The sequence below is a fragment of the Mycteria americana genome, chromosome 15, assembly GCF_035582795.1.
Source record: "Mycteria americana isolate JAX WOST 10 ecotype Jacksonville Zoo and Gardens chromosome 15, USCA_MyAme_1.0, whole genome shotgun sequence".
NCBI lineage: Eukaryota > Metazoa > Chordata > Aves > Ciconiiformes > Ciconiidae > Mycteria > Mycteria americana.
The window spans coordinates 8,492,946-8,519,535 of NC_134379.1; the positions used below are offsets into that span (position 1 = coordinate 8,492,946).

General features: G+C 41.3%; 1 protein-coding gene across 11 annotated transcripts in view; it reads right to left on the reverse strand.

The window, feature by feature from the left end:
• Positions 1-26,590, reverse strand: part of CUX1 (cut like homeobox 1) — a 287,680-nt gene that overhangs the window by 150,325 nt on the left and 110,765 nt on the right. For all 11 annotated transcript variants that reach the window (XM_075518105.1, XM_075518102.1, XM_075518101.1 and 8 more), the window contains exons 3-4: positions 23,852-23,899; positions 9,598-9,676 (exon numbers count right to left, since the gene is read on the reverse strand). In XM_075518105.1, coding sequence (XP_075374220.1) covers positions 9,598-9,676; positions 23,852-23,899 — 127 coding nt within the window. The remainder of the gene's footprint in view (positions 1-9,597; positions 9,677-23,851; positions 23,900-26,590) is intronic.

Sequence of the window (26,590 nt, forward strand, 5' to 3'; positions counted from 1 at the left end):
TGGAAAAACGCTGTCATTGTTTAAATGTACACTTTACAGAGCACTGCGGCCGATTACCCTCTCTCTCCATGCACGCACATATATGTCATTCAGAGCACCGCAGCGGAGCGCTGCTCAGCGGGACGTTTCTCCGAGCGCAGCGCTCTGCCCCCCCCGGGAGGTGCCGCTGACCCGGGGCCGGGCCGCAGCGAGAGGGCGCTGCCCGGGTACCGGCGGGGCGCGGCGGCCGCGGGGCTGCCCGGACCCGGCGGCGGGCACCGGCCCGGGCTGCGCGGCGGCGGAGAGGGCGGCAATGCGCGGCCTGGATCGCGCGGGGCGGATCGGGAGGCAGCTGCGGGGGCTGCAGCGGCGGGCGGGGATGCCGGTGCTGTGCTGCGCGGAGGCCGGTCCCGCTTTCCAAGGCCGTCGCAGCCAAGCCGCGCCCAGGCCCGGTGCGACGCCGAGAGCCGTGCCAGGTGCCGCAGAGGCGCCCGGCTCCTCCCGGGCCGCGGCCAGCGGGCTCGCTCCTCTGCTTATTTGCAAACTGTGTTCATCTGGTATCTTAAAATGGAGCTCCTGAGGAGACTTTTCCAAAACAAAGGACTTTTCCTAAATCCCCTCCTCCCTCGTCGTTACAGGCCTGTAACACTGGAAACGTTAAGAAAGCAAGTTATGAAACGGTGCCAGAACTGCAGGGGCAATTAATATTTTTGTATCGCTGGAAATGTGTTTCCTAAGGTTTGGATCTAAAAATAATTCATCGAAGGCAATGCGTTTCTTTCAACAAGACTGCGTTTCTGTTGCCTAAACCACACTGTAAGCAAAGCTTTCTTCGCGATCGCTCACAAGAAACGCCCACACAAAATTATGAGGGAGGGGAGGAAAAAAAAAAAAATCCTCCTTAACACAACTTCATTAACGTGATTTAACTTTTTAAAAAATGCCAGAGGTTCAGCTCGGCTGTCACAATACTTTCGTGACGAAGTAAAGTAAGTTTTTGACTTTCTAAATGCGTCGCCGCTCAGCCCTGCTGCTGCTCTTTGCAATGAACGTTTCTTGTGGAGAACGGGCTCTGGTTCACAGGCAGGAAGAGCAGGAAGAAACTCTATTAGCTTTTGATGCAGTAAGTGCTTTCATGGGAGGCTGCGTATCTGAAAATAACCTGAAAATGTGTTTTAGAAAAAATAATAATTACATTGTAGCTTTTGAATATTCAAACACCTCACAGCATACTTAATTAATTCATTAATTATTCCCCAGAAATTTCAGGGGTAAATTGAAATAGCCTAGAGAGACTGAGACAAAGATTTCATGGAATAAATGATAGCTTTCCTCCTTTTCCCCTATGAATCTAGTAGCCCAGGGACAGAAGAGTTATAGCCGTAATTCCGTTTGAAACAAAGCTCATCATCTTTCCAACTCCTCGCTTCATAAAAAACATGAAAAGGTTCTTCTTTCAATCAAGAATATACATATTTTCTTACTCCTCCATCCTACAGGACTGTGATCTCTCTCTTCCTTGCATTTTTTTCCACTTTTTTACAGTGTTCTCCTCACCCTCCTGCTGTCGGAGTATTTCATAAGGGCTGTACCAGGGAATTCAAAGTGCCCACAAGAGGGTGAGGGACTCCCATTTTCCTTACCCGCAAAAAAGCAGAATCCCAAGTTCTGCCGACCTCCGAAAGCAGTAAAGCAGCAAAGCAATCCTGATGCGACCCCTCTGTATGGGGATGGGGGGAAGCTGCAGCAAGCCGGCGCCTTTCCTCCCCATTAATCACGACAAAAGTTCTCCGTGGCAGCACTCTCCAATGCTTTCAGGGTTAAGTGAAACGATGTGAGATTGTATATAGCCAATTTGACCGCAATCATATAGATCCCTTTGCCAGAATGTGGTTCTTACATCTTGTGGGCTATTATTTAAAAACATCCTTTATTTATCTACCAATTCTAGAATGGCTACTGCTGGAAAGATGCTCTGGCCCTGCCCCAGATTATGAGCACCTCTACCCTAGTATCCAAAAAAGTCAAATAAGGCAGAGTAAATGATTGACTCCTTAATGAATTGCATTGCAGTTCCCTGCATTTTCAAAGGAGTTACCAAAATAAATCCTCAGATAACTTTTTAATACTAGAAGTGGGGTATGCGTAATAGGTGATACAATATTTTATGGCACTATATGTCAACTGAAGAAGAACCTAATGAGTTACAAGAGAAGCCACTGCAACTGAAAATGCTCCATTTGATTGTTAATATTCTAATAATGGCTGAAAACATTGGAATTTACTGCTCGCACACTGAGGTCAGTGCAAAGCAAAGGACAGTTACAGAAAATCGTTTGTAGTCTAAGTTTTGTTTCTCCTACTTTGAGATTATAAAAAGGAAAAAGAACCTTCCACTATGTTTGAAGGCATTTCTGCCACAATCATCCCTTCCTTCTCCTAAAAGCTTCTGAATAGACTTAGCACTAAACCCTCCAAAAGCTGGGCTTTATTCTAATTCCAGTTCACGTTCCTGCAGCCGAGAAAGGGAAAGTCCAATACTCCGCATCACAACCACAGTCTGCCTCCTTCGCTCTGAATACGCAGCACTGCTCCAGTCACCGGGGCCAGGGCTGCTCTAACTCCGCTCCCTGAAGCAACAGCTTTCAAAGGGTGCTGCAGTTACAACCTCCAGGTGAACACAACCAGTGCCCGCAGGGATATCTCCTCTCTTATATGGCACATTCTTCCTGCTTCTATTCATTGCATCCTTCCCCTTATCTGCACCTCCCCTCTTCCTTCCATGCCTCCAGCCTACCAAGTAAAATAGGGCTTGACAACCACACAATAAATTTTTTAAAGTGTATGCTTTAGGGATACTTCTTCCTTCGAATATTTATTCCAGCTTTTACAAAGGAATTAATCCAATTATTAATGCAACGAGAAAAACAAAAGAAAAAAGTGTGTGATCAGACAAGCCCAATTTCAAGCCACATATTCAGGTAACAGAGCTTTTTTTAGTTATTTTGAAAAGAGTTTCAAAACATAAGGATAAAGTGAATGAATATTAAAGACGAGAATTGGCCAGGACTTTGCACTTCATCTGAAAATAACTATGTAATGCTAACAGTATGCCCTACCAGCATGCATTCATCCAGTACAGATCCAAAATTGTATTTTATGCTGTGTCTCTGAATTCAAACCCCAGAGGGAAGGAGGCTGAAGTGATTATGAGCTACTTCTACATTCCTCAGTGCTGGACTACCCGAAGGCTGGAGCAGCATCCCAGGCGATTCAGACCGTTCTGGAAAATAAAACGGTAGCAGCCGCTGACCCTACCAAAAGGCTGCTCAAAATCTCCTGTCTGCAGCCTGGACTTTAAACTGTCCCTCTCACCCCCACCTGGGGCATTTCTCTGTGCAAAGGGTTGCAGAACAGTTTGGGGAAAATCACCAATGTCTCCAGTCCCTAATTTTTTACTGTACAGACTTCTCTTCCAGACCCAGCTTCCAGAACTGGGGCATTTCTCATATGTTTATGCAACTCTGTTTTTTTACCTGGTCTAAGCATACTGGTGAAGCATCAAGGAGTTTGTCTTCAGATGGGATACGGTCACAAGCTAAATCACTGCCTGCAACCACAGGGGTTTATCGCTTTTCACTCTTTCAAGTATTAACTATGCTCAATTTTCTGCTTAATTTTATCAGATTTTCAAGTGTGTTCAGAAAGATACCTTACTGCTCTGTTTGAGGGGCTGTCTGTGCTACTTCTGTTGTCCATGAGCAAGTTCATTTTGCTTCCTTTCCTCCTAAGACTAGTCACTGTAATATTGTTTTATTTTCCCTCTAAGGTTGAGAAAAGGCACATGTTATGAATATTAATTTCCCTTGTAAAGTTAGGGGCAGCAAAAATATAAGCCTTTTCATTTTATGCATCTATCTTCCATTTTATTCAAATATATTTTACTGGGAAAGGTGCGATCATTTTGACAGATATTATTAACACACCAGGAACTGCTTGAAAACTTTCACACTATTTGTAATGACACCAAACGTTTCTCAAAAATCGTCTGTGCTGATCAGCCTTGATATACCACAAACTCAAGGTATACTATAACCCGATCTTGCTCTTTAGACAGAGTTTTGCCAAACAATTAACACTTAGCCCAATGAAGAGTGCTCTGAGTATTAACTTTTTCCAACTATGTTTTTAATATTCTAGTTCGAGATATGCTTAACACAGTCCCTTGGAGTGAACTTCTTTTCCTTCTCCCCTCTTCATGTCTCCTCTGAATTTACATTCAACCAGCACTTCTCTACCAGCACAAAAGGCTGGGTGTGCTTATGTTGCAATTTAAGCACATCATGCAACTTCTGGGTCATCTGGGTATGTAAACGTCTATACAGACTTTCTGCTATCAGGGCTGGCATTAACCTTTATGCTTTCTGCTTAACATTATGCTTTACAAAAAAATCCAAACATGTCACATAACGTATATAAATACAACAACTTCATACACATTTATCACCTCCAACATAAGCAGCAGATAATTTTTCGGGGGGGGGGGGGGGGGGGGATATCTCAAACCTGTTTTTCTCTTCTATCACCTTTAACCTCAGAACATTGATCAAATACACTTTAAATAGAAGTCTTCTCTTAGCCCAAACAGCAATACAAGTCTGGAGAGTGTTGCTAAGTTGTAAATAATCACAAGCCAATGGAGTAAGCACTGCATCTCACACTGCTGCTAGCATGGGCTCCGTGGTGAAGGAATGAAGCTCTCTCTATGGGTGAGAAACAAATTTTCATTTCTGCCGTTAGAAGTAATTCCCTAACACTTATTTTGTGCTTTACTGATTACTTGTTTTAAAAGAAGTTTGTGTTTCCTCAGCTACATCATTTCTTGGAAAAAGAAAGCCCTATGCAGGGCAGTTTGAATTTGCAAGGCTGAACTGTGATTATATGTAAACAAAACCACTACGTGTAATGATGGGTGTGTGGAAAACTCCCTTGGAACTAGCCTGCTCCTCCTTCAAACCCCTTAGTAAGATACAGCCCCCATGGCAGGGCGTGCAATTTATGATGGCAAGGAGTAAGGGAAAGATAAAATTTCCACTTCAGCCATCTTTCACTGTTACTGCTTTTAATTGTTTTGACAGCGCACATTTAAAAAAAAAAAAATCTTTTTACCCTCTCTTATGTTATATTTTCCTTAGATAGCGGGTCCTCTGAGCTAAAAAAGACGTCACACACATTATATAGCACGAAACTTATGGCAAATCTGATCACAACGGAGACCTGTGAAGAGTCTCCAATAAAAATACACATACATCCCCTTTTACACTGTGAGAGTCATTTAGTTTCTTGATGAGAAAATTCCCATTAAGCAGAAACGAATACCATTTATGGCTCAACCCTAGAAGGCTGCACAGTCCCCACCAAACCAAGAACAAATATTTTGCATTAACCTACCCTGATTCTCAAACATGTATATGCTGAAAAAGCGCAACACTTTTTCCTGTAATATTTGTACAGGGTATAACCGAGATGCAATACTGTGCCTCAAGCGGAAAGGCAGCACGGAGGAGCGAGCCAGGGTTAGGACTACGTTTCAGCAAAGCGGAGCGCGGGAGGGGAGGCAGCCGTGGTGCGCGCGGAGGAGCGGCGGCGAGTGCGGGGTGCGCTGGGTGCCTGAGCATGGCTGGCTGGCACTGCTGTGCCCACAGCCCGGGCACGTAAATTTTACCTTGGAGTAAAGGGAGAAGCAGGAAGGAGACAGCTTTCAGTACTCCCCTTTGGTGGCAAGCTCTTAGCAGTATTGCAAAAGATACACGATCAGCTTTTCTAGGAAAACAGCCACTGAACCCAAACTCGGTTAGTTGTTGCCACATCGAGATAACAGATTTTTCTGTTTAAAGGCAGAAATCTTTCTTCTTTGCCTACACAGGAGCTGTGCTTAACAGGAGCAATACTGAAAACTGAGCAAATCCAACTGTGGCATTGTGCAGTACCTGCACAGCAATAAGGACACAGCATAAAGTGAAACTCTATTTAACCAGTTTATCCAGATACTGTCATCTGGCATTCACTCTGGGTCTCCACATTTTAAATTTTACTTGAAAATTACAGTGAAGTTTTGTTTAAAAAAAAATTAAGTAGCGAACCATTCTTTTAGAAAAGAAAAATATTTAATTTTTAGTAGTTTTAATGCTTAATATTTTTCTTTTAAAGCTTTAGAAAAACAGTATTATGAATATACTGTTTCTGCAAGGCAACCCCGCTCCTCCAAACACTTACACAACAGGGCTCCAATTTCACTTAAGTGTTTGCAAGATTAAGATCCTAAAAGCCAAGGGTGCTAACATAATACACTTATTTTGTAAAACTAGAGAGAAAAAAATCTTGTACAGATGGAAGAAGGCTTCCTCAAAATACAACCCCAACCTCCCTTTACTTCAAAATTAATATATTCACATTATTTTTAAAGGTAAGTTGTGACAACCTTGTTGATTAGTGCAATTCATGTGGCAGCGTTTGCTTTTTTCTAGCTCTCTACTGCATACTGAAAATAAGGCAATTAAATGAGAAAATTAATTCCATTAATTAAAAATGTTCAGTCTCAAGCAAGACAGAATGATCTGAGTGAGAATTATAGCTGTATAAATGTACATAAAACAAAATGTTTTCCTTGACATGTACTTTCCTTTAGGAAGGATAAATTTTGCAGCACGAACCAATGATAATGCTATTTTAACAGTATCATAAAGCTGGAGAGAGATACGAAAAGGTCTGGTTTATCTTTTAAAGAGAAACCCCCTGATGTATATAGGAAATTTTACAAGTAAAATACCACCCTTCCCACAAATTCCTTACTGGTGAGCCTGAGTGAAAACTCTGGTCAAGTCAGGAAAGAAAATCATTAAACTTAGCTGAATCCATAAAGTACCATAGCTGGAGTTTCAACACAGATCATTTCATAGTAAAATTAAAATAGAAGCCCTTTTTAATTATATAAAGTGTGCACATTATTACTGAGGAGAGGAATACATGCTTTCCTCAAGAACTATAAAATTGGCTGCTGGGAATTAGACTTCAGCTGCAATTATTATATGGTCCTATAAAGGATATTGAAAGTCTGATAAAATTGCACCCTTGTCATGTAACAGTGATGCTTAATGCTAAATAACCACTCTGCAGCATTCCAGTCATAGCTTTCTCAAAACATCATAGCTCCCTTCTCACACCGAAAAGAAAACATAGCAGGATTCTGGAGCTAAAAGTATACCTAAATATTTGAAATACCTAATGGACAGGTCAAAAGATATGTAAAGCCACACAGAGGCAAAACAACACGTGATAAATGAATACTGATGGTCTTTTATAAAGGAAAGCCCTCCATGGATACATACCCAACGTAAAAGACTACATATGATGAGAAGGAAATTTTAAAAAAAAGCAATACAACAAAGCGAGCCCCTAACTGCGTACGCCTAACTCAGCCCTACCACGTCGTGACAAATACCAGTGCCATACATTCCTAATGGCTGTTTTCCTTTTCGTTGCAGTGTGTGTTGTAAACAGTGAGTATTTGTTACGCCTGCATACAGCTACAGGAGACTGGCTGGACTTCTGCTCGAGAACCTGGAATTTGCTTTTAGCAACATCAGTACGTTCCTCGTGTGCCTCTCAGGCCTGCAGACAGAACATGGGACTAAAACGTGTAGATACTTCTAATCCCACAGACTCCATCGCACTCACAACTTAGCCAGGCCGAAATTTTTACATGTAGTAAGAATATCAAAGAAATATTTCCCTGACACATAACATAAGGCATGCGCAGGGGAAGGCTGGACAGGAGAGAGATTGTGCAGTGTGGAAGAAGGGGTGTAAATTTTGCTCTTGCAAATGAAGGAAAGGAGAAAATTCTTTCTCCTACAAAGAAGTCCCTCACCATTTAGATCCTACAGCACGGGTGGGATGTATGTCCGACCTTCTCTGTAAGGCTCTGGCCTGCCTCTGCTGTTCAAATCTTAGCACCTGTGGTAATGCCAGGCTTCAGAAAAAAGCCTCTGCACAAGAGCATGAAAAGGATCCCATGCAGCTCTTGTCTGACATGACTGCTTAGTCGTGAAAAAAACCAGACCATTAGAAATCAAACCTACTCGCCTCCCAAATTACGACAGGGAACAAGCACCCTGGGCTGCGTTAGTATGGAGATGGAGGGGCTACAGCTTCTCTCCTTGGCACTGAATGGTGGACTTGCAGGCTGCAAGTATGTTGGGTACATTTTCACGGAGGAGTTTCCTTTACAAAACAGAGCTGTGAGAGCCCGTCCCATGCCCATGCTGCTCGTGCCAGTGTAAGCAACGGTCAGGAGCCTCTCTGAGTCATCTGCCTCTTCCCACGGCACGAGCAGACGTGCAAAGGAAGCTGTTCACCTGTGGAACATTACTAAGACTATAAGCAGGAAACAAGTAAACGAAAACTCACAGACCATAGCTGATTAACCTAAAAAACAACCTTTCTGAGGCAACTGTGGTCTTGGATGAGCATGGTAAGTCCCTACATCTCTCTACCTACGCTGCACTTAACACAGCAGGAACTGGCTACTGGACACTACTTGACTATAAATGTGAAAGCATTAAAAAACGTGTATGTTAGCTCTGACTGAGCATCCAAAAAACACTGACCTTTTAACCAGTTAAGCTGTAAACAAAACATTAAAAACTTAATTTTTATTTGAAGCGTGCATGAAATGTGCTCCTTAAAAGGTAAAGCAAGTAAAGACTAGGGTGCACTTTGCAATGAGGCCTTAAAAGCCCTTAGAAGTATTAATTATACCTCAAAACCTCTCTTGAGATAAGTATTTTGAATATTATATATAATGTCAACGTTTTATAAAGGCATAAAATCATACACACACAGTGTCATATGCCAACAGCTCAGTCAGGCCAAGGCTTGGAAGTGGAGACTTGGACTCCTAACTCCCTCTCATCTTTGGGTACAGTTGCAAAAAGAAAAATCTGTTCAGAGAGTATTTATCTACCATTGGGGAAAACAAAAAAAATCAGCTCCCAAAATGTAAAAAGAAATGAACTGGAAACTTTCTGATGCCAAACATAAAGGAAAGTTGAAAAAACATACAATAAAGGCCTTTGAATAAAATTTATGATCACACTTACACTGAACAGAAGTGAAATTTGGTAGTGATTTACTTTTCAGTAAGGCTTTTTGGGGGGGGGGGGAAGGTATGAAGAATTTTCTCTGTCCTTTAAAAGTACAAATATTGCTGCTTCTTGATGAAGCTTCAAGATCTATCTTTTTTGTTAAAAATGTCCAAACCCTCTAATAAACAAATTACTGAGAATCACACAATATTGTAATAATATAAAATGATTAATACAATCATTAAAATGTAAATGCAATGAACAGTTTTAAGAGAAGTCATGAAATGTGCCTTAGTTATAGTTCCTTCCATTAGAAATAATACTGGAGCATATCAGTTTCAGAATTGCTCAGAATTGCAGTTTCAGAAAGCAATTGCTCATCTTTACCTTATCAAAGGTAGAAAAAATGCCCAATAGCATCCACTCAAACATAAACCATCAGTTTTTCAGAATAAGGAAATAATTTGCTTACCTGGAACATCAATTAATCTCTTATAAACATTCAAGAAGGCTGCCTCTGCTTCTTTGCTTCTTTTACCCAATGCATCAATCTAAAAGGGATGAGAATAGAAGGCATTTAGACTTGTTCCAGTACAACTCTTACACTCCGAGCTATAAAAATAAATGAATATATTTCATATAAAACTAGTTAATACATAAAAAGGGAACGCGAGTCTCCTGTGTACAGCTCCTATAGAAGCAGCCTTGTAAGAATATTTCTGGTACGTTTGTACTGAGCATAATTTAAAGTCCTGTTTCAGCACAATAGCAAGCATCAATATTTTTATGAACACTACTGCCTATTGTGATTCTTTACTTTAAATCTTTATAAAAAGCATGGTATTTGCCAGACAGGTTCTCTCCTCAACAACTGTTTTCCTTTACCACTTATTAAGATCTAACACAACAAACGGGAACCGCGGGCACTTCTGATGCCATGCTCTGCCTTTATTGTGGCAAATATATCTTTCTATTATTTCCACTAAGCCTCTGAGAGGATGAAAAGATGTACTTGTCGGGGACCCTGTTGTACTTAACACTAAACAACTGTGAATCTTCTACATACAAGTAAGTTTTCTAATAAAGCTCAGGCACAGACCCATAGAGTCTATACTGTCTTGCACTTAGGAGCTCCTCTGACTAGCTTCTTCTCTTATTTTGTAATACAGGCAATGCTAATCTAAGAAGCTGTCTGCCCAGGTGAGCTACCTCACACAATCTGGTATTTTCCCCTAAATCTGTATTTTCATCTGAAACTTCCTTTTACAAGGAAAGGCAGCTTTATAGCTCTGAGAACAAAATACTTATCCCACAGCAACTTTTTTTAGTAAACATGTATTTTCCTGATGTACTAGAAAACAGAGGATTTACAATTACTAAATGTTGACAAAAACCAACCAAACCAACCCAAGACCAGGTCCATTGAATTAATACTCCGAAGCAGAAAGAGACAGAAAGGGAAACAGGAAAGCCTGACACAGTTCTACAGCAGCTTACTGCAATCAGGAAACCGAAAGTATGGAGATTATCGTTCCCATATTTTAATAAAAAGCAAGAAAGGATCTGAAGAACTACGGATACAAAGACCTGGTATCAATTCTTCTGTGTATTTGAAAAGCAGTTAACATTATGAAGCCATTTAAAGGTGTGTGCATCAACATGTACTAAAAAAGGAAGGTCCTGTCTGAAAAACGTCCTTGAATTCTTTCACTACGTTATTGATTTGGTAGATAAGGCAGAAACAATGGACAGAGTTTACTCTATCTGTATTTCGGGAAAGTATCTGATATTTTATTCTATGGGAGGGAGATTTGCCGAATTAGAAAGCGGGCTACAAACCCGCCTGGCTGCAGTGGTTTGCAGAGCGCTCGGGCACAGGAAGCAGAGGGTGCCAGGGAAAGGAAGCGCGCAGGGAGGAGGAGAGATAAGCAGGAGGGTGCTGCGGGGTCAGATTTGGTGCCACTTCTGTTTACTTTGTACGAAAACGACTTTGCGAAGGGAAGGATTTGGGGGGGGGGGGGGGGGGGGGGGCAGGGAAATCCTACAATGTAGATGATTAAAATAATGGAGGGAGTCAGACGCAAAGTGCACAGGAGCAGAGCGCAGGAACGCCACGTGACTGGTATAGATTAGTCTTATGGCTGATAAGTGACTTGTAGAGATCGTTACAGAGAGGATTAAGGCCAGAAAACCAAAGGACAAGGACAATTGTGGAAATTACACAGAAGCACAATGCACAACGTATAAACCAAGAAAAGACTCGAGGGGAGGGGTCAAGGAGGAAAATAAGGACACTGGAAGCATCTGCACAGCGTTTGGCAGCAGCAATGAAATCTGGAGAGGTACGGCGAGAGGTTGTAAAGAGACAAGTTACTGTAACACAATACAAGGCTGTATTTAGAGAAACAAACCAAATTCCTATTTTGCTTACATCCCCCCAAAATCTGGGTTAATTTATGTAGCTTGGGGGAGGTGTAGCGTAACTGAAACCTGACCTATTTGCAACTTACTCTTATCAATTAAAAAAAAAAAGGTATTGGAAAGATGATAAACAAGCAGCAGAGGCCAAAATGATGGAGGACGTAGAGAGCAGATATAAATTCTCAAGAAATCCTGGCCGTATTTGTCTTTTAGAGTTTACCAAGAAAGGCTACGGAAAGGTACTGGAATCTCACAGGGCATATGACATGCTGGAGAGCAAGGGATTGATGGTTGTGAATAACCCATTTATTAATTTGAATTCAAGCAATCACAGATGGACTGATGCTCATTAGGGAATGAGAACATAAGTAATTCAGTTAGAACATTTTCACACAAAGAGTATTTGAAATTAGAATATGGAACAAACTGCCAAAGGCAGAGAGGCACCGGGTAGTGTAAACCAATGCTGGGGAGTATCAGACTGTTTGTGAACGGGCGAGAAAGGAGGGGGCAGCCATCAGAAAGACTTTTGCAGTTGAGATATTTCATGGGTACATAAAGACAGACTTTGAAGGCCAAAGCACACCATATGTTAGACTTCTGGACTTTAACGTTCCCACATACAATTTTCTCTCACTGCTGCTGAGCAGAGTACAGCCAAATTTAAATTACTATTATTAAATACAATTAGCATTACAGAACTGATTCTGTACTGTATTTTGAAAAATTCATTTGCCCTTTTTATGAAACCAAAGCATTTAAAATGCTTGCGTTTCTGTGAAATAACAGGATGGATTTGTTTTCCTATTACAATTTTTTTCACATTTTAATAAAGGGCATTTGTACTTATATTCTCCCCAAGTATTAAAAAAAGGTACGGTTTATTCACTCCTTACCAGTTATATAGTGATTGAAATATAAAACAGAATTGAAACAACATCTTCCAAGGAGATCAGAGACTTTTTGACGGAAGTGGTTTCTAAATCACAGGAACTTTCACACCTTCCCCCTCCTCCCCCCCCACCCCCAATTCAGAACCAGAATTCCAAACAATCCCACCAGGCAGAAAGATTTTTTTGTGTTTTAGTTGTTAAAAAAAAAAATCAATCGATCTGCCCAGTTTAAAGTTCTAGTAAAAATGAGCACCCCAACTATTTTGTATCTTAAAATAAACTTTAGAAAAAGCACCATGACAACTTTAACTGGAATAAAAAAAAAAATTAACTACGCCAGCTTCCAGCTGCGTAAGGAAACAAGGAAATATGGGATGAAAATGACATAAAAAGTAGCAAAATATAAATGAAGTCCAGAAACAGAGGAACCAGAGCACTGAAACAACGTGGAAGTATTTGGAAGTTCACTGAAAATTTTTCAAAACAGAGTAAAATTGGTTTGGGAGCCAACAAGGATGAGCTGCAATCAGCTCGCATTAAAACAGTTGAACTACGTTATCAAACTCTTGCTGAACATTTTTATTTGACTCTAAAAACTTCAGGGACCCTGAAAGAAGTCAACTTATAATTACACTAGTGTAGTCTTGACATGAGCTTAGCTCCAAATCTTAATTTATCTAAACCAGGCCCCATTATGTCTTCTCTGACTAGAAAGAAACAACAGTGACCTCTGTATTCCCCACCACCCCCATAAACATATGTTCACTTTTAAGTTTTGGCATACTATTTGTCTTGATAATACCACTGGCGCTATACTGAGATAACAGAAATGAGACACTCTGAATCCTCCCTCCTTAGCACACTCTTCATCTTTAAAACATCATCGGAGCTATATGGAGGGAGCCACAGTGAGACACCGGTTTGAGAGCAGTCCTCCCTTTATCCACCTTATTTTTCCACGTCAAGTGCTTTCATGAGTTGTTGCTCGGGGTACCAAGTTCATCCCGGAGGCTGAACGACACCCTTCCCCTCCATAATCATCTCTCTCCAACTTGCCCGTGAAGACCGCCTTGGTCTGCTCCCATTCTCCATTGCCAGAATGACAGCTGGTTGCCCAATACTGCTGGCATGCTACTCCAGTAGCACAGACAGCCTATTTTAGGAATGCTTGGTCACAGTCTAATGTCTACTACACCTGCCTAAAATCAAAATATCATCAATGAAATCAGCGGGCTTATCTCCACATTTAGGTAAGCCCCATAAATCTGGCCACCTGTGTCAGGGAAGACACTGAATGTAGTTTTATCTGAACATTGCCTCTTTCCTATGTCCAGTCAAGTTCAAAAACGTAAAAGTAAAGTCCGTGGCTTTATTTTGGAATCTGTCACTCTTTATGCACTAAGACATGTCAGTTAATTAAAGTCTGATGTCTACTGCTCCACAAATCACCTGGATTCTGTATTCAGGTTTGCAGAAGTGGGATGCTCTTCTGTGCTGTACTGCATGCGGTATTGTCTCATCCACTGCAGTCAGACAGAAGGCTGCACAATTGTATTTCTGAATTTAAAGATGAAACAGGAAGATAAAGCTCTTTGCAAGGAAGCTGGGGCTGCCAGATGCCGGTGCATTCTGCATCAATACTTAAATTCTCTGAACTTACAGATATCGGCACATTAACACATTTGCAGACCATGGGACGGGCACATGGCCACGATGTGTTGCTCCTGACAGGTCGACTTGGATCATTCAGCACTGCTGTGTTTTTCTTTTGTTTTTAGACAACTTGGCATCCCAAAGACAAGTCCTTAGTGAAGGGATCACATTGCTTTCTGTGTCTGGATGGCATTACTGAAGTATTGGGGATTTACTTGCAGTACAATTAACTGCATATCAAGTGTTTCAAACACAACTATGCTAAATATGAATTTTGTAGTGCTAACTCTTCTACTTATTCTCATTGCTCTTCAGCTGCAATTCTCACTCTCATTAGCCACCTTAACATGAAAGATATATCTTTTACTGTCCTGCACCCAATCTGGAACTAACTTATCAAGGAAAAATAAATGACTTAAAACAGAAGTTATTTTTCTGTTCTGATTTTTCATAAATAGATGCCGTAACGAGACACCCATCCCCCTTCATTCAGACAGCTCCCTTACACATCTTTTGTCGTATTGTTTTGCATCACAAAGTTTTTTCGTTTGTCTTCAATTACTTCGAGCTACTGAAATGCCATTAAGAATTGTAAGAAACATATTAAACAAAGGGAAAAGCATGATAACAACTCATTAACGCACCATTATTTTAAGCCGTGCTATATTCTTGAATAGCTGCCTTGGAATCAAACGGCGGCTATAGCAAGCATTATTAACGCTATGCAATGGCATCAGTCTTTCTTTGAAGCCATTACAATAGAGCTTAGCTGCTCTTTCATATAAAACAGTACATCAGTTGCTAAGGTGGTGCACCGCAACAGCTCTACAACACACTGTGCGTGTGGATTAGGAAGCACACAGGGTATGTGCACAGTTGGCTGGATTTCGCTTTCTTAATACCAACAGATATCTATATTAATAAATTAAGTAATAAAAATATAACATTGTAATTTTACAAATTAATAAAAATATATAGTTCATCAGCCCAGTTAATTTTTTTTGCAGCTGACAGAAGTAAAAATACTTTTTTTTCCTGTTTCCTGCAATTAAAAGATTTTTGAAGCAAAATTAAAAAATGGTTCCTGTGCAGCTGCTTAAAGCATATGGTGTACATGTTAGCTGTGCTATAAATTCTTGAACAAAAATAAGGACTTCACAGAGTGGATACAATACCAATCTGTTTAACAAAGCTGCTTGGGTGCAGTGCATAGGTATGCTACCAGGGAAGAGCTTGGGAAGAGCATGCCTGCCTCACCAACTTGTTGGTTTAACCTCAAGTTAAACAGAGCTAAGAACAGAGCTTTAAGGAGGTCTCAAATCCTTCAACTTTTCAATTCTGCTTCCCTCCACTGTGAAACAGCTGCAACCTTGAACCCTTGAAGCCTTCTCTTCCTTTCATGCCCAGATAAATCCTGATTTTCCCAGACAAACAACGCTGCCATCCCCTGAGGAAAGCTCAGCTCCCTCGTTCTCACAGGACAGCTTCTTGTTGCTTTTCCAATCTTTGATCTTCCTTCCCAGTAAAACAGCCCAGCCCAACATGTGCCTCAAGATATTGACAGCAGAATGACAGCTTTGTTTAAATAGCCTTTACTGTTTGCCACCCTGCCTTCAGATCACTGCGACGGTGGGTCTGCTATCATTGCTGAACCTCTCCTGGATCCTTTGAGAACCCTTGTGTCTCCCTCCTCACACCTCTCTGCATTTCTGAGCAGCGTTTCTCAGCTCCTGCTCTCGCTCGACTCCTAATCCATGTGTCGGGCAGGCACCAAATGGAGCAGCCCTGCTCCCTCCTCCTGCCTCAGGCCACGGGCTCCCACTTCTCTTGCATCAGATCTAGCAATCACACTGTTGCAGCATGATTCAGCTCACTGACTCGATTAAAAACTAAGCAACGAAGGAGAGGAAGAATTTATTTTCCATCATGCCGGCAAACTCAACTGACTCATCTTGTGCATTTGCTAGACTCAGCACGAGGGAGGAGGTGGGCACCCAGGGCTGGGGCAAGGCCACTTGCCAGCATCCGTCCCGCACTGGCATGGATTGGGTATGGCATGAAACCAGGGCGACAAAATAGGGATGGCAACAGGAGGGTCAAAGTGCCAAATGTTATGAAAATTCCCTTCTGTTAACTATTCTATCCATCAGTCTTTATAGTATGAAAGTGTATTAACTTTGTTAATATATATATTAGTTCACATTATACACTGTAGTGTAACAAAGCAGTAGAATTTTACTGGAGACTTTGGTATTGTTCATGCTTAAGTAGAACAAAATAGAGGACAGTCTGGCCCTGGAAATAAGGACTTTGCTTCTTGGAAGCTTAGAGCTGTCCATGAAGCATAAAGGATACCCCTGGACAACCAAGATAATGCCAGCATCCTAGCCCCTCTAGCACATTATTTAAACCCTCCCAGTGTTTTCTAGTGTCATAGATGAGTAACTCTAGCAAGACTGACTCCAGGGACATCTGGATCAATCGACAAGCAGCAAGAATTCTGCAGAAATATAGTTGATTTGCGAAGTTTAACTCTGATTAGTAATCAGTAGTGTGGGTGCTAGTGATTAGTCGAATCATGGTGTACCTGAACGTTTGAAGGGTGTATGAATCCTGTGCGAAACCACATTTGGGGTGCCCCAATTCAGCTGGGGCACCTCATGCACATGAATAATTATTTACCCTTGTAATTCCATACTTTGCATCCTAGCCTCTCTCCTCGGTTGGCACAGGCCTGTCGTGAATTTTTGTAATGCAAAAAAGGTAAAACACATGGCAGGAAGTAAGAAAAAGATGACCTCCAAACAGGGGATGCGTACTTCCCCAAAAATCCAAAGAACATCTTTCTAGGGAATAGACCAGCAAATTATTCACTATGCCACTAACCAGGGAGATGTCAGAGCTTGCCACTTGTGATCTTCAGGGTTCTGCAAGAGCACGAGGCAGGATGGAGAACATCTCCTGCCGCGGCCAGCCCAGCCACGCTTGGTGTGGCAAAGCGTGACAGGGGAGGAAGGAGAGAAAGCGGTGCTCCTGCCAGGGCACAGCAGCCTGTGCTATTTGGCATCACCTCCAGCTTCCCAGCAGAAGGAGCTACACAGTAAAGTGAGTGGGTGCTTTCACCTGTCCGTCAGCCTCTCCTCCTGCCTCCACGAACAGTGACCTAGAACCCACAACTGCTCTTCTCCCTTATGGATGATCCAAACTTTTAAGTATTTTAAAAATTAGGGCAGAGAAATCCTTGCAAGAATGAGCTCATTAACTGCCTTTGTGCAAAATCCACCTGCACATAAATACCAAAATGTAAGCTTCTGTTAATATTTTATACTGAGCTTACCCTCTTGCTTCTCTATTACAGCAAAGCAAGACCAGACACTGGCTTGTACAGAGCCCCATAGTAATTTTGTAATAAATACAGGAATAATTCTGTATTTGGAGAAACAGGGACTGGATTATAATGACACTCAGCAGAATACTGTGCCCAGCACAGCCCTCTCATCCCCATTCCTTCCAGCACACTTCAAGCTCTCTTTTTTTAAAAGGATGAGAAGATACTCCTGACACTGCGAACTGAAACAGTGCTGCCTGTCTGAATTTTGCAGAAATAGTTTCCCACCACTGTTAGCATTTCACCCAAACGTGCGGCAGCGGCATAGCGGGCCTTAATATAGACAGCCCACCAGCTGCCAACAGAAATTTCAGCACTTTGTCAATTATATAAAAGTAAGAGCATTTGGGCTGATCCTCCCCAAAGTTACCCCAGTAGTAACTGCTGTCTCAGTACGACTTGCCTGCACACTGGATGGGATGGAGACGAACCTGCAAGAGCTTCAGAAAGGTGCACGGTGCCTATTGCTTGCTTCTGGCAGTATATGTTAGGTTTGGGACCTTGCCTGTTATCCCAATAGCTGAGGTTTGCCCCAGGAAGGTATTGATATGGGAAGGAGAAAGAGGCACATACAGGAGGGGCTCTGGGAAGATAGCTGTGACTGTATTTGAGAGTTTCCACAGTTCTGTCCATCAGTCTGGAGTTAAGCATCTCTTCTCTTGGGGACGTTTTCAACCCAGCACCCCACAGCCCAGTGTCACCAGCAGACATCCTACATGCTCATCAGCGAGAACGCATCTGCCTTTGAGATACTGAAGTATATTTAAATCACCTTCCTCAGGAAAGATGTTGTTTAAACTGCAATCAAGCCAGCCAAAAATAAATAAATAATCATTTACACACTTGTGTAAACAAAGAAATGAAATGCTGCTGCGCTGCTGTTACCCCAAAAGCACGCTGTGCGCCTCTCTCCCTTCCCCGGTAGCACTGGGAAACGGAATCGAGATGAAGCACAAAACCGTCCCCGTGCTCCTGTTATACAAAGGAAATTACCCACCACCCACGCCCCGCGGAGTGGACGTTAAAAGAAAACAATTACCCGCCAAAAATATTAGATTTACTCGATTTTGTTACACGGAGTGGTTTAACGGGACCTTCACTGAAAAGCAGGAATGCCCTGGGCCTAAATCAGTGCGACGCGAGCTCTGAATTTTGATGTATGCTGTTGACTTCCCCAACACAGAGCAATTTGTAATAGCTTTGCCACGCTGTTGTTTTCAAAGCTCCTGCTACATCACAAGCATTTATTTCTGACCACAAAATTACATTTATTCAACAGAAAGCAGCTCAGGGTCTTTAAGAGGTTAACTTCTGGAGTGCTTGGCTGCTCTCCAGCCTCTGTACTAGAATCAGTGCTAACACAACAGCACACAACAGCACCCAGGCTAGCCGTGATTAATAGAGTGCTGAATACGCTGCTTTCCACATACACACACTTTTCATTCCCTTGCTTCCATAGATCATGGACTTATCCTCAAAATATCTGACTGAAATTGAATTTGGCTTCTCTCTCAACCGTTCATTTCCTATGTTATGCAAGGTTATATCCTTTTCTGCATGAGCAGAACCAAACCAGCTGCAGCTTTTGAGAAGAAAATGTGTTTTCAATTATGAAGCTGGCCTGAATACTGAACCACAGTTCTACTGCTACTCTAATTGAGCCATCATGGAGTGAACCTACAGGAAAGAAATTGTATTAATTAGGTTTGTAAATTTAACATAAGGAAATTAAAGGGGGTAAAAAAAAAAAAAAATTAATATCAGCTGAGGAATACCCCTTCAAAATGCAGAATGAAAGTAGGTCTAAAGTTGTTTAGGCACACACATTATTAGAGTACTCCTCCAAAGGCATGATTAGTAGTTCCAGCACACCAAACTGATTTTAAGCTTCTGTTGTCTGCATATGGAAAATTGTTAAATTACTCTACTGACCAAATTAATAGTTTAAAGAGCAATTCAGCTAAGTGGGAAGCCAGAGTGGTCTCATCAGAATGGCAATACCCTTAAAAGTACTTGCTTTGTGAGAAGAGTATGAGAAATGGTTTTCACAGAAGTAAAGTCCAGTGCGTTGTTTTGGAGTATGTGCCTTAAAGGGTTCTCCAAATGAGGGATTACTGCATTACTGTTGGACAGTACTGTTATGCCACATGAAAAGAATGCTAATGACCTCAGGAAATCCTTTCCCAGCCTTAAAATATCTATTTGATGACTTCACAAATACGGATTCCAACATTAGATTTCCATACCACAACTTTAGTTCTGTAAATTAACATAGCCCAAGAACTTTTTTTTGTTGGTTTTTTTTTTTGTTAAGATTTCGTGTACAAATATCCATCCACTGATGTAAACATGGTAACACAAAATGACCTACTCGGAACACAGCTTATTTAGATGGTTGCTTGAAGGAGTGCCTTGCCAAACTGCAAATGATATATAATCATTTTATGATTGAATGATAAAGCTCTTTAGCCTTTTCTGATTCTGTCCTGTATTTAGCCCAGCATATGGCAAGCAAACCATTAAAAAGTTGCATCCTCAGGTTAATGGTAAGAAGAAAAAAAAAAAGAAAGAAAAAAGAAAAAGAAAAGAAAAAAAAAAAGAGAGATTTAAGATAGAAAGGACAGGAATTTTACACCTCTTAAACTAATGACTTCTAACTGTCTTGCTCACAATAGCATATTTACACCATCCAGACCTTAAATCTTCCAGGAAAGCTAGAAAAGTTACCCACAAAAATCAAAAGAACAATACCATCAGCTTTGAATAAGACACAACATTCTGTTAATTAAAAAAACCCCCTGCATTCAAATTTCCATTAAAATCCTAAATAAGGAAAAAGTACTATAATAAAATTACACTACAGTGATGAATTAATAGGGTCTCACACTGAACTAGGAGTGCATTTTAAAATTTGTAGTATGCTAAATTCCATTTCATAATGCTTTTACTTTAACTGTCATCATAAAAAATCCAGTTACTTAAAGCACTGAGATCTATAAAAAAAAAGTTATTTTCAACTACTAATGGAAACTGCATATCTGATAACTGGAACAGTTTTCGTCTGCATGCATGAGATAAATATCCACGGAATACAGAATGTTCTGGTTCGGGGGGGGTGGTATTTATAAATTCATATTATACAAAGGGGAAGGGGGGGGCGGGGGGGGAGCATATATCAATATCCATGCTCAAACTGAAAAGAAAAATTGGCTAAAGTGACCTGTGGATTTATTTAAAAAATTCAACTAGCCACAGGTTTACAAGCAGATGTCCCATAAAGCATGCTTGGGAGGATGTTTAAATATGTGAGCTTAAGTTAACCTCTCTCCAAGTCACGTCAGGCTCACCGAGGGTACAGTTCAAGGACAGTTTAAGTCAACCTAAGCTGGCACATTTGCACTCCTCCTGCCCTTGGCTTTGGTCTCCTGGCCGCTCCCCTGCCCAGCAGGCGCCTGCAGTGAGCTGCTTCAGTGAACCAACCTGGCAGAAAACTAAGCCAGCAAAAAAGGGGAAAAAAAGAAAACTTTGTGCTCACCGTGGGATCACACTAGCAAAAGTGCTGAGGCAAGGCAGGAGGTGGGGAGCCAGTTCTGAGGTAGGCAGGAACACGGCAATACCCATGTGAAAGCTACTTAAATACCTTTGCTCGTTAGGGAGCTCTCTGTCCCTTCTGATCTCCTGGCCCTCCCTAGTGCCCAGAGCCCTATGGAGCACAGTCATCCCACACGGGATTTGCAAAAGCCTGCTTCCCTTCTGAGGTAGAATCATAACTTAATATTACTTGGACACACAAAAAGCACCTATGTAGTTCTGTCATTAGGGATCAAGAAAAGGATAGGGCAATAGCAGTAGGGGTGGAGATAGAAGTCATAGACAAAAATGTGGTGGAGACAGTAAACAAGAAGCTGCATCACGCAAGAATCTTTTTTCAGAGCTTCTGTATGAGAAACCGGTGAGAAGAAGGTGGTGCTCCAAAGTTCAGTAATACCATCCACAATGCCTACAGAGGTGTGAACCAGAGCACTCCTATAGCATTCCCTACCTGCTGCTCAAGGACACTCTCTCTCCAGCAGAAGGGACTCTAGAAAACATCTACTTTCACTACTTCTCTGCTTGCCTCTGTTTTATTTACTTCTGTTGTTTTTTGTTTTGTTTTGTTTTGTTTTAAATATCCTAGTCTGGGGCTGAAACAAGTCTCTGCAGTAGAAGCAGGGAACCTCTTACGAGCAGATCACTCCCTACTCCTCTTTCCTCCTCCCTGCTCACGTCCCGAAGTACTTGTATTGTGTGACCAAAAGGTCCCTCTGCCACCATCTCCCAGGACATTAGGTATCACCTAACAGGCTACCCTCACGCTAGTGCAAAGCAATCCTATGGAGCTCGTGGGGTGGGTGTCCTGCCCCCAGTTACATTGCTTGCTGAGCCATCTTGGGGGAGAGTAGGACAAGCCATCTCCAGGTGCATTTGAAATGCAGAAAAGCCTATACGCTTAACACAGGCTGTTCTTGAGCTACCTGGAGCATTCATCTCATGATCTTTCATAAAGTCAGCCTGAACAAAAAACAGAGACCAAATCTACATACTGAACAATAAAATATAACTCAACAGTTCTTGGCATTTTGATTTGTCTCCAAAACAAGATACAGTAATTACATCTATAATCAAATACCACAATTCACAGTTTAGTGTTCTGTATTTATGTAGTCAATCATGATTAGTTCAGGTTTTTTAGGTTTCTAAAACCCTGTCTAGATTAGGGAGACTGGAATCACCAGCTAAGAGATTCAGCAGCACAATCTTGTAACGTATTTGTGCTTCATTTACGTAAGAGGGGATTTCTACCAACAAATTTTACTCTTGTAATTTGTGAGGCTGAATTTATACCAACACAAACTTCACTTTTACATTAGTGAATCAAAACTACAGAAGAGGAGTGTGTATGAGCCATACCAAGGTAACAAGTGGGCTGTCTCCAACAGGCAAGATCTAATGGGAGAATCTTCCTTCACGGTAGCCAAATTTGGATTTATGATTCTTACGTGATCCTCAGACATTTCCTTCATTAAAGAACAGTGCTGAAAGCACACATACACTTTTCAAGTCAGTGCATTGCAAGCTTGAAACTAAAGTGAAAAGGTTTTAAGAGCACTGCAATCCACTCGGAGCAATTTTAAAGTGTAAATTTCCATTGGCAAACACTCACACAAGTCATTCTTTGTTCTCACAAATTACTATTAGATATATCAAGGACAAAGTTGTCCTGTTTATTTATTTATTTCTAGCAATACTTGGGAAATTGAGTTGTAATATAAAAAATATCATACTGCTTTTAACAGGAGGAATTATTGCCTATTTGGGATACATTTTTATCAGGATGTACAAGTAATCAGAAACGCAACCCTCATTACAGGTAACAGGAGTTGTGCACCTAATTCCCTATGCAGACTTCTGAAAACACATTCCTGGATTTCTTTCTGCTCTGATGGGAACTGCAACAGTATAAAATCAGCCAACAACTTATAGATTGAGAAAGTAAAAAAGTGTTGCTGCTTTAATACAGCTAACTAAGAGCAGAGCTCTACGACATGTAACAGAGTGTGAGCTAAAACCTGAATCTACCACCCCACAAAGGCACTGATCTCTATAAGGAGAAATATAATTTGCAAACTTCATACACGGCATTTTCCTAGAGGCAGTACAACAGCTCCCATCTGGCCTAAGCACTCACGTGAAGTGAGCGCTTCAGTGCTGTCCACAGCTAAAATGTAAAATTCTGTAATTGGCCCAGCTGCCTTTTGCTATAGAAATTCTTCAAAATAACAACAGTTGGCTTTTAAACTTGTGATCACTCTAATCATGTGTTTCTTAGTGGTGTGAAGAGAAATCAAAGTAAGAGCCAGCACCAGAGCTGTTAATGCTTTCTGCTGGTTTTCCAACAAACACCTGCCAACTTATGGTTTTCCATCAAGCCCTCTAGAATACAATGTCATACAGCTGAAAAGGTTTACAGTGAAAACTATTTGTGGTATCTTCATATTTTTGTATACGTACATTACATTGCATTCATTAAGCGTTCAAACCATCAAGTCACTGAGGCATAGCGAGTTAGCATGTGCCACCTGAGTCACTGCAACGGTAAGCTTATGCTCAGGTATGCTGAATGCAAAGTGATTTGACCAGTTTAGCTTGTCCAGCACAAATCCAGCGTACCACAAACATATCCTGCACACAGCAAAATGCAGAAGGGCTGAACCCCTGCAATGCTCTCTGCTCAAGGGCTCTGTACCCACCCGGCCACGCTGAAAGACTGCCAGCACACCAGACTCATGTGAAGCAATATCGAAAGCACCATGAGAAGCATAAGCTCTTACCTCTCCCTGGAAACTCTTCAGTAATGGAGCTACCTGTTTGCGCAGGTCCTAGAAGACAAAAGCAAGATATTTCATCAGAAAAATCTGAAAGGACAAGTCAGTGTCAAGTTTTTCCTAACACTATTTTCAGTTCTGAAATACTACTTAAATTCTGTTCGTATTCTACGGGAGCTTTGATTAACATAAAAGTATACCTAGAATTCATTTTGAACAAGTCTGCATTTCCAGTTTGACATATACCTGTATCTGTCACAAACAGTATTAATTAACAAAACTGTGGTGATGTTGGGTAAGCACTGAACACCTTCAATCTCATAATTCAGCTGAAACACTAATGCGATTAGAAGTAAATGCCTCTATCTACCTAAACAGCAGCTACACCTCTGAACTTATGCCAAAGAAATTTCCACAAATGGAAGCTAGACTTAAAGGAAGACGACTTTGGACCATCATTTCAACTAAGAATGTTGCCATTTTGTAAAAGGTCTATTTTATTTATTATTTTCTCAAGAGGGCTCGGACTTTAGCCATCAGAGAACTGCAAATAGCCTCATTGAAGACGACAGTATTATTTGTTGGTTTCTGCATAACTCAAAATTTCTTCTTCCGAGTTACCACACACTTAGTGCTACAAAATTCATTAAAATACTGCCCATAGAATCACTCTGAAAGTTTATAGCATATTTTTACTTAGCAACCAAGATAATTTAGGACAACAAAGGTACATCTATCTTGCATAAAATTCTCAGTGGCTCCACTTTTAAGCTGGTTTGGGTCTAATTCACTTAGAAATTCTCACAATTCTCATTATGTGCATGCCTGAAGAATAAAATCCTGTAACTTTGCAGAGGACACTGCATTATTCATGCACAGCCAAGAAGCTGGACTCCTATTTTTGCTGTAGTATTCCACTGATGAGGCACAAGCAGCGACTTTACAGTACACTTACAGCTAGAAATAAATCTGTAAAAGGTATAAAACAGCAACATGATGCTGCATCATTTCGGAGGGTAGCACTGATGCGGGTTACCCAGGAAGAAGGTGGATTTCCCATCCTTGGAGATTTCCAAGGCACAGCTGACCAGACCTAGTGTGCGTGCTAAAGACGCATCTTTAGGGTCAGGTGAGAGCTAGTCAGCCTCTGGACGTCCCCTCCAACCAAGAGTCCTATGATGCTCTGAGAATACTGCTCACAACTGGGACAGTCACGAACTACTTAAGTAACCATGAAATCTTCCTAGCTTCACACAGGCCACAGTCCCTTAGCTACCCTGAACCTCATGCAAGAGGTCATAAAGAGGTCTTTTAAGTATCTTCTCTATATAAAAAGGGTCCGTTGAAGCCTTGGGCCTTTCGGAAAAGGTGACTTTAAAAAGTTGGGAAATTCTCTTTTCCAATGCATTTACTTCTACATCTAGAGTCATGCAACATATTGGACATTAAATCCAGGGCTGAGAGTGTTTTGGTGAGTGGTTTAATCTGATTTTCCTGAAGGAAAAGTAGGCTTTTGAGAGAAGTGATTTTTGTCATTCAAATGACAAGTCATGCAGAGAGTTGGAGTATCAGGAGTTCTCCCACTCCCTGAGAAATGGCTTAGGGGGCCAAACGCAAATGAAGCTATCAAAGACAAATGATCAGCCAAATTTTACTTCTTACATGGTTATTGCACTAACACACAGCTAATCCCTATCAAGTTAAGGATAATGTTGCAGCTTTATAAGTTCCCTCTTCGGCACCAAAGCAAACAAGGCTTCTGTCGTTAGAACAAGTCAAGTCACCTAAACGTTTCCTGATATTTTCTGCTGTCTGTTTTAGGACAGAAAAAGGTTAGATCCTGTCCTTGTGTATCACAAATGTCTACAAATTACACCTCTACCAAAGCAAACCGGCAGGTTGAGCAGCTTTTCCCCACTTTCTGACTATTCTGGAAGACCAGAGGGCTGTGCACGTTTTATAACATGTTTTCTTTGTAACCTGATGATGATGATGTTGAAGAAAGTAACAATAACCATCGATGGCAAAATAAATGCCCACATTCAGGGCCAAAATCTGGCATGGTAGGTTTTAATGCACAGTGAAATTACAGAGGCATTAGATTTACAGTCAGGATACTGGCACCCTTTTAAACTTTATAAAATCAGGAAAAATTATACCATCCAAGCAAAGCAACATTTCTTGAAATAAAAATCTCAGCTGGTAGGAAATCATGGGGTTTAGGGCTTCTGTCCCTGATATTGCCTGAGAATTTACTGACTCATTTGGCGCCAGCCAAAATGATGTCAAAACTGAAAGCAGAAATACAGGAGATCTAATTCCAGACCAGCCCCAAGTCTCTTGCTTCCACAGCTCCCAAAAGCAGGGCACTATTCCCACTGCCTAAGCACATGGCATAAGCATCAGAAGTCACCCTAGGTACATGAGCAGATGAGAAAGCACCGCAATGGCATTCAGTGAAATAAAGCATGGTCAGCTCTGGAGGCAGGAGAATGCAAGCCCTGCTCCTCTCTGTGTGCGTGGCGAGCTCTAGCCAAGAGCCTGCTATTGAACTGCATTGTCTGACACGTACTAACTTTTGAAAGACAGGATTTGCAGAACTTTTTATTATTTCATGATATAAACTATGTCAGGACTTTGCCTTCATATTCATCTTTAATAATGAGAGATGTTGTTGTTGGTTGTTTATAGCAGAGAAAAGAGGGAGAGAAGCAGGGAGGAAAAAAGGGAATAGAAGGGACATCC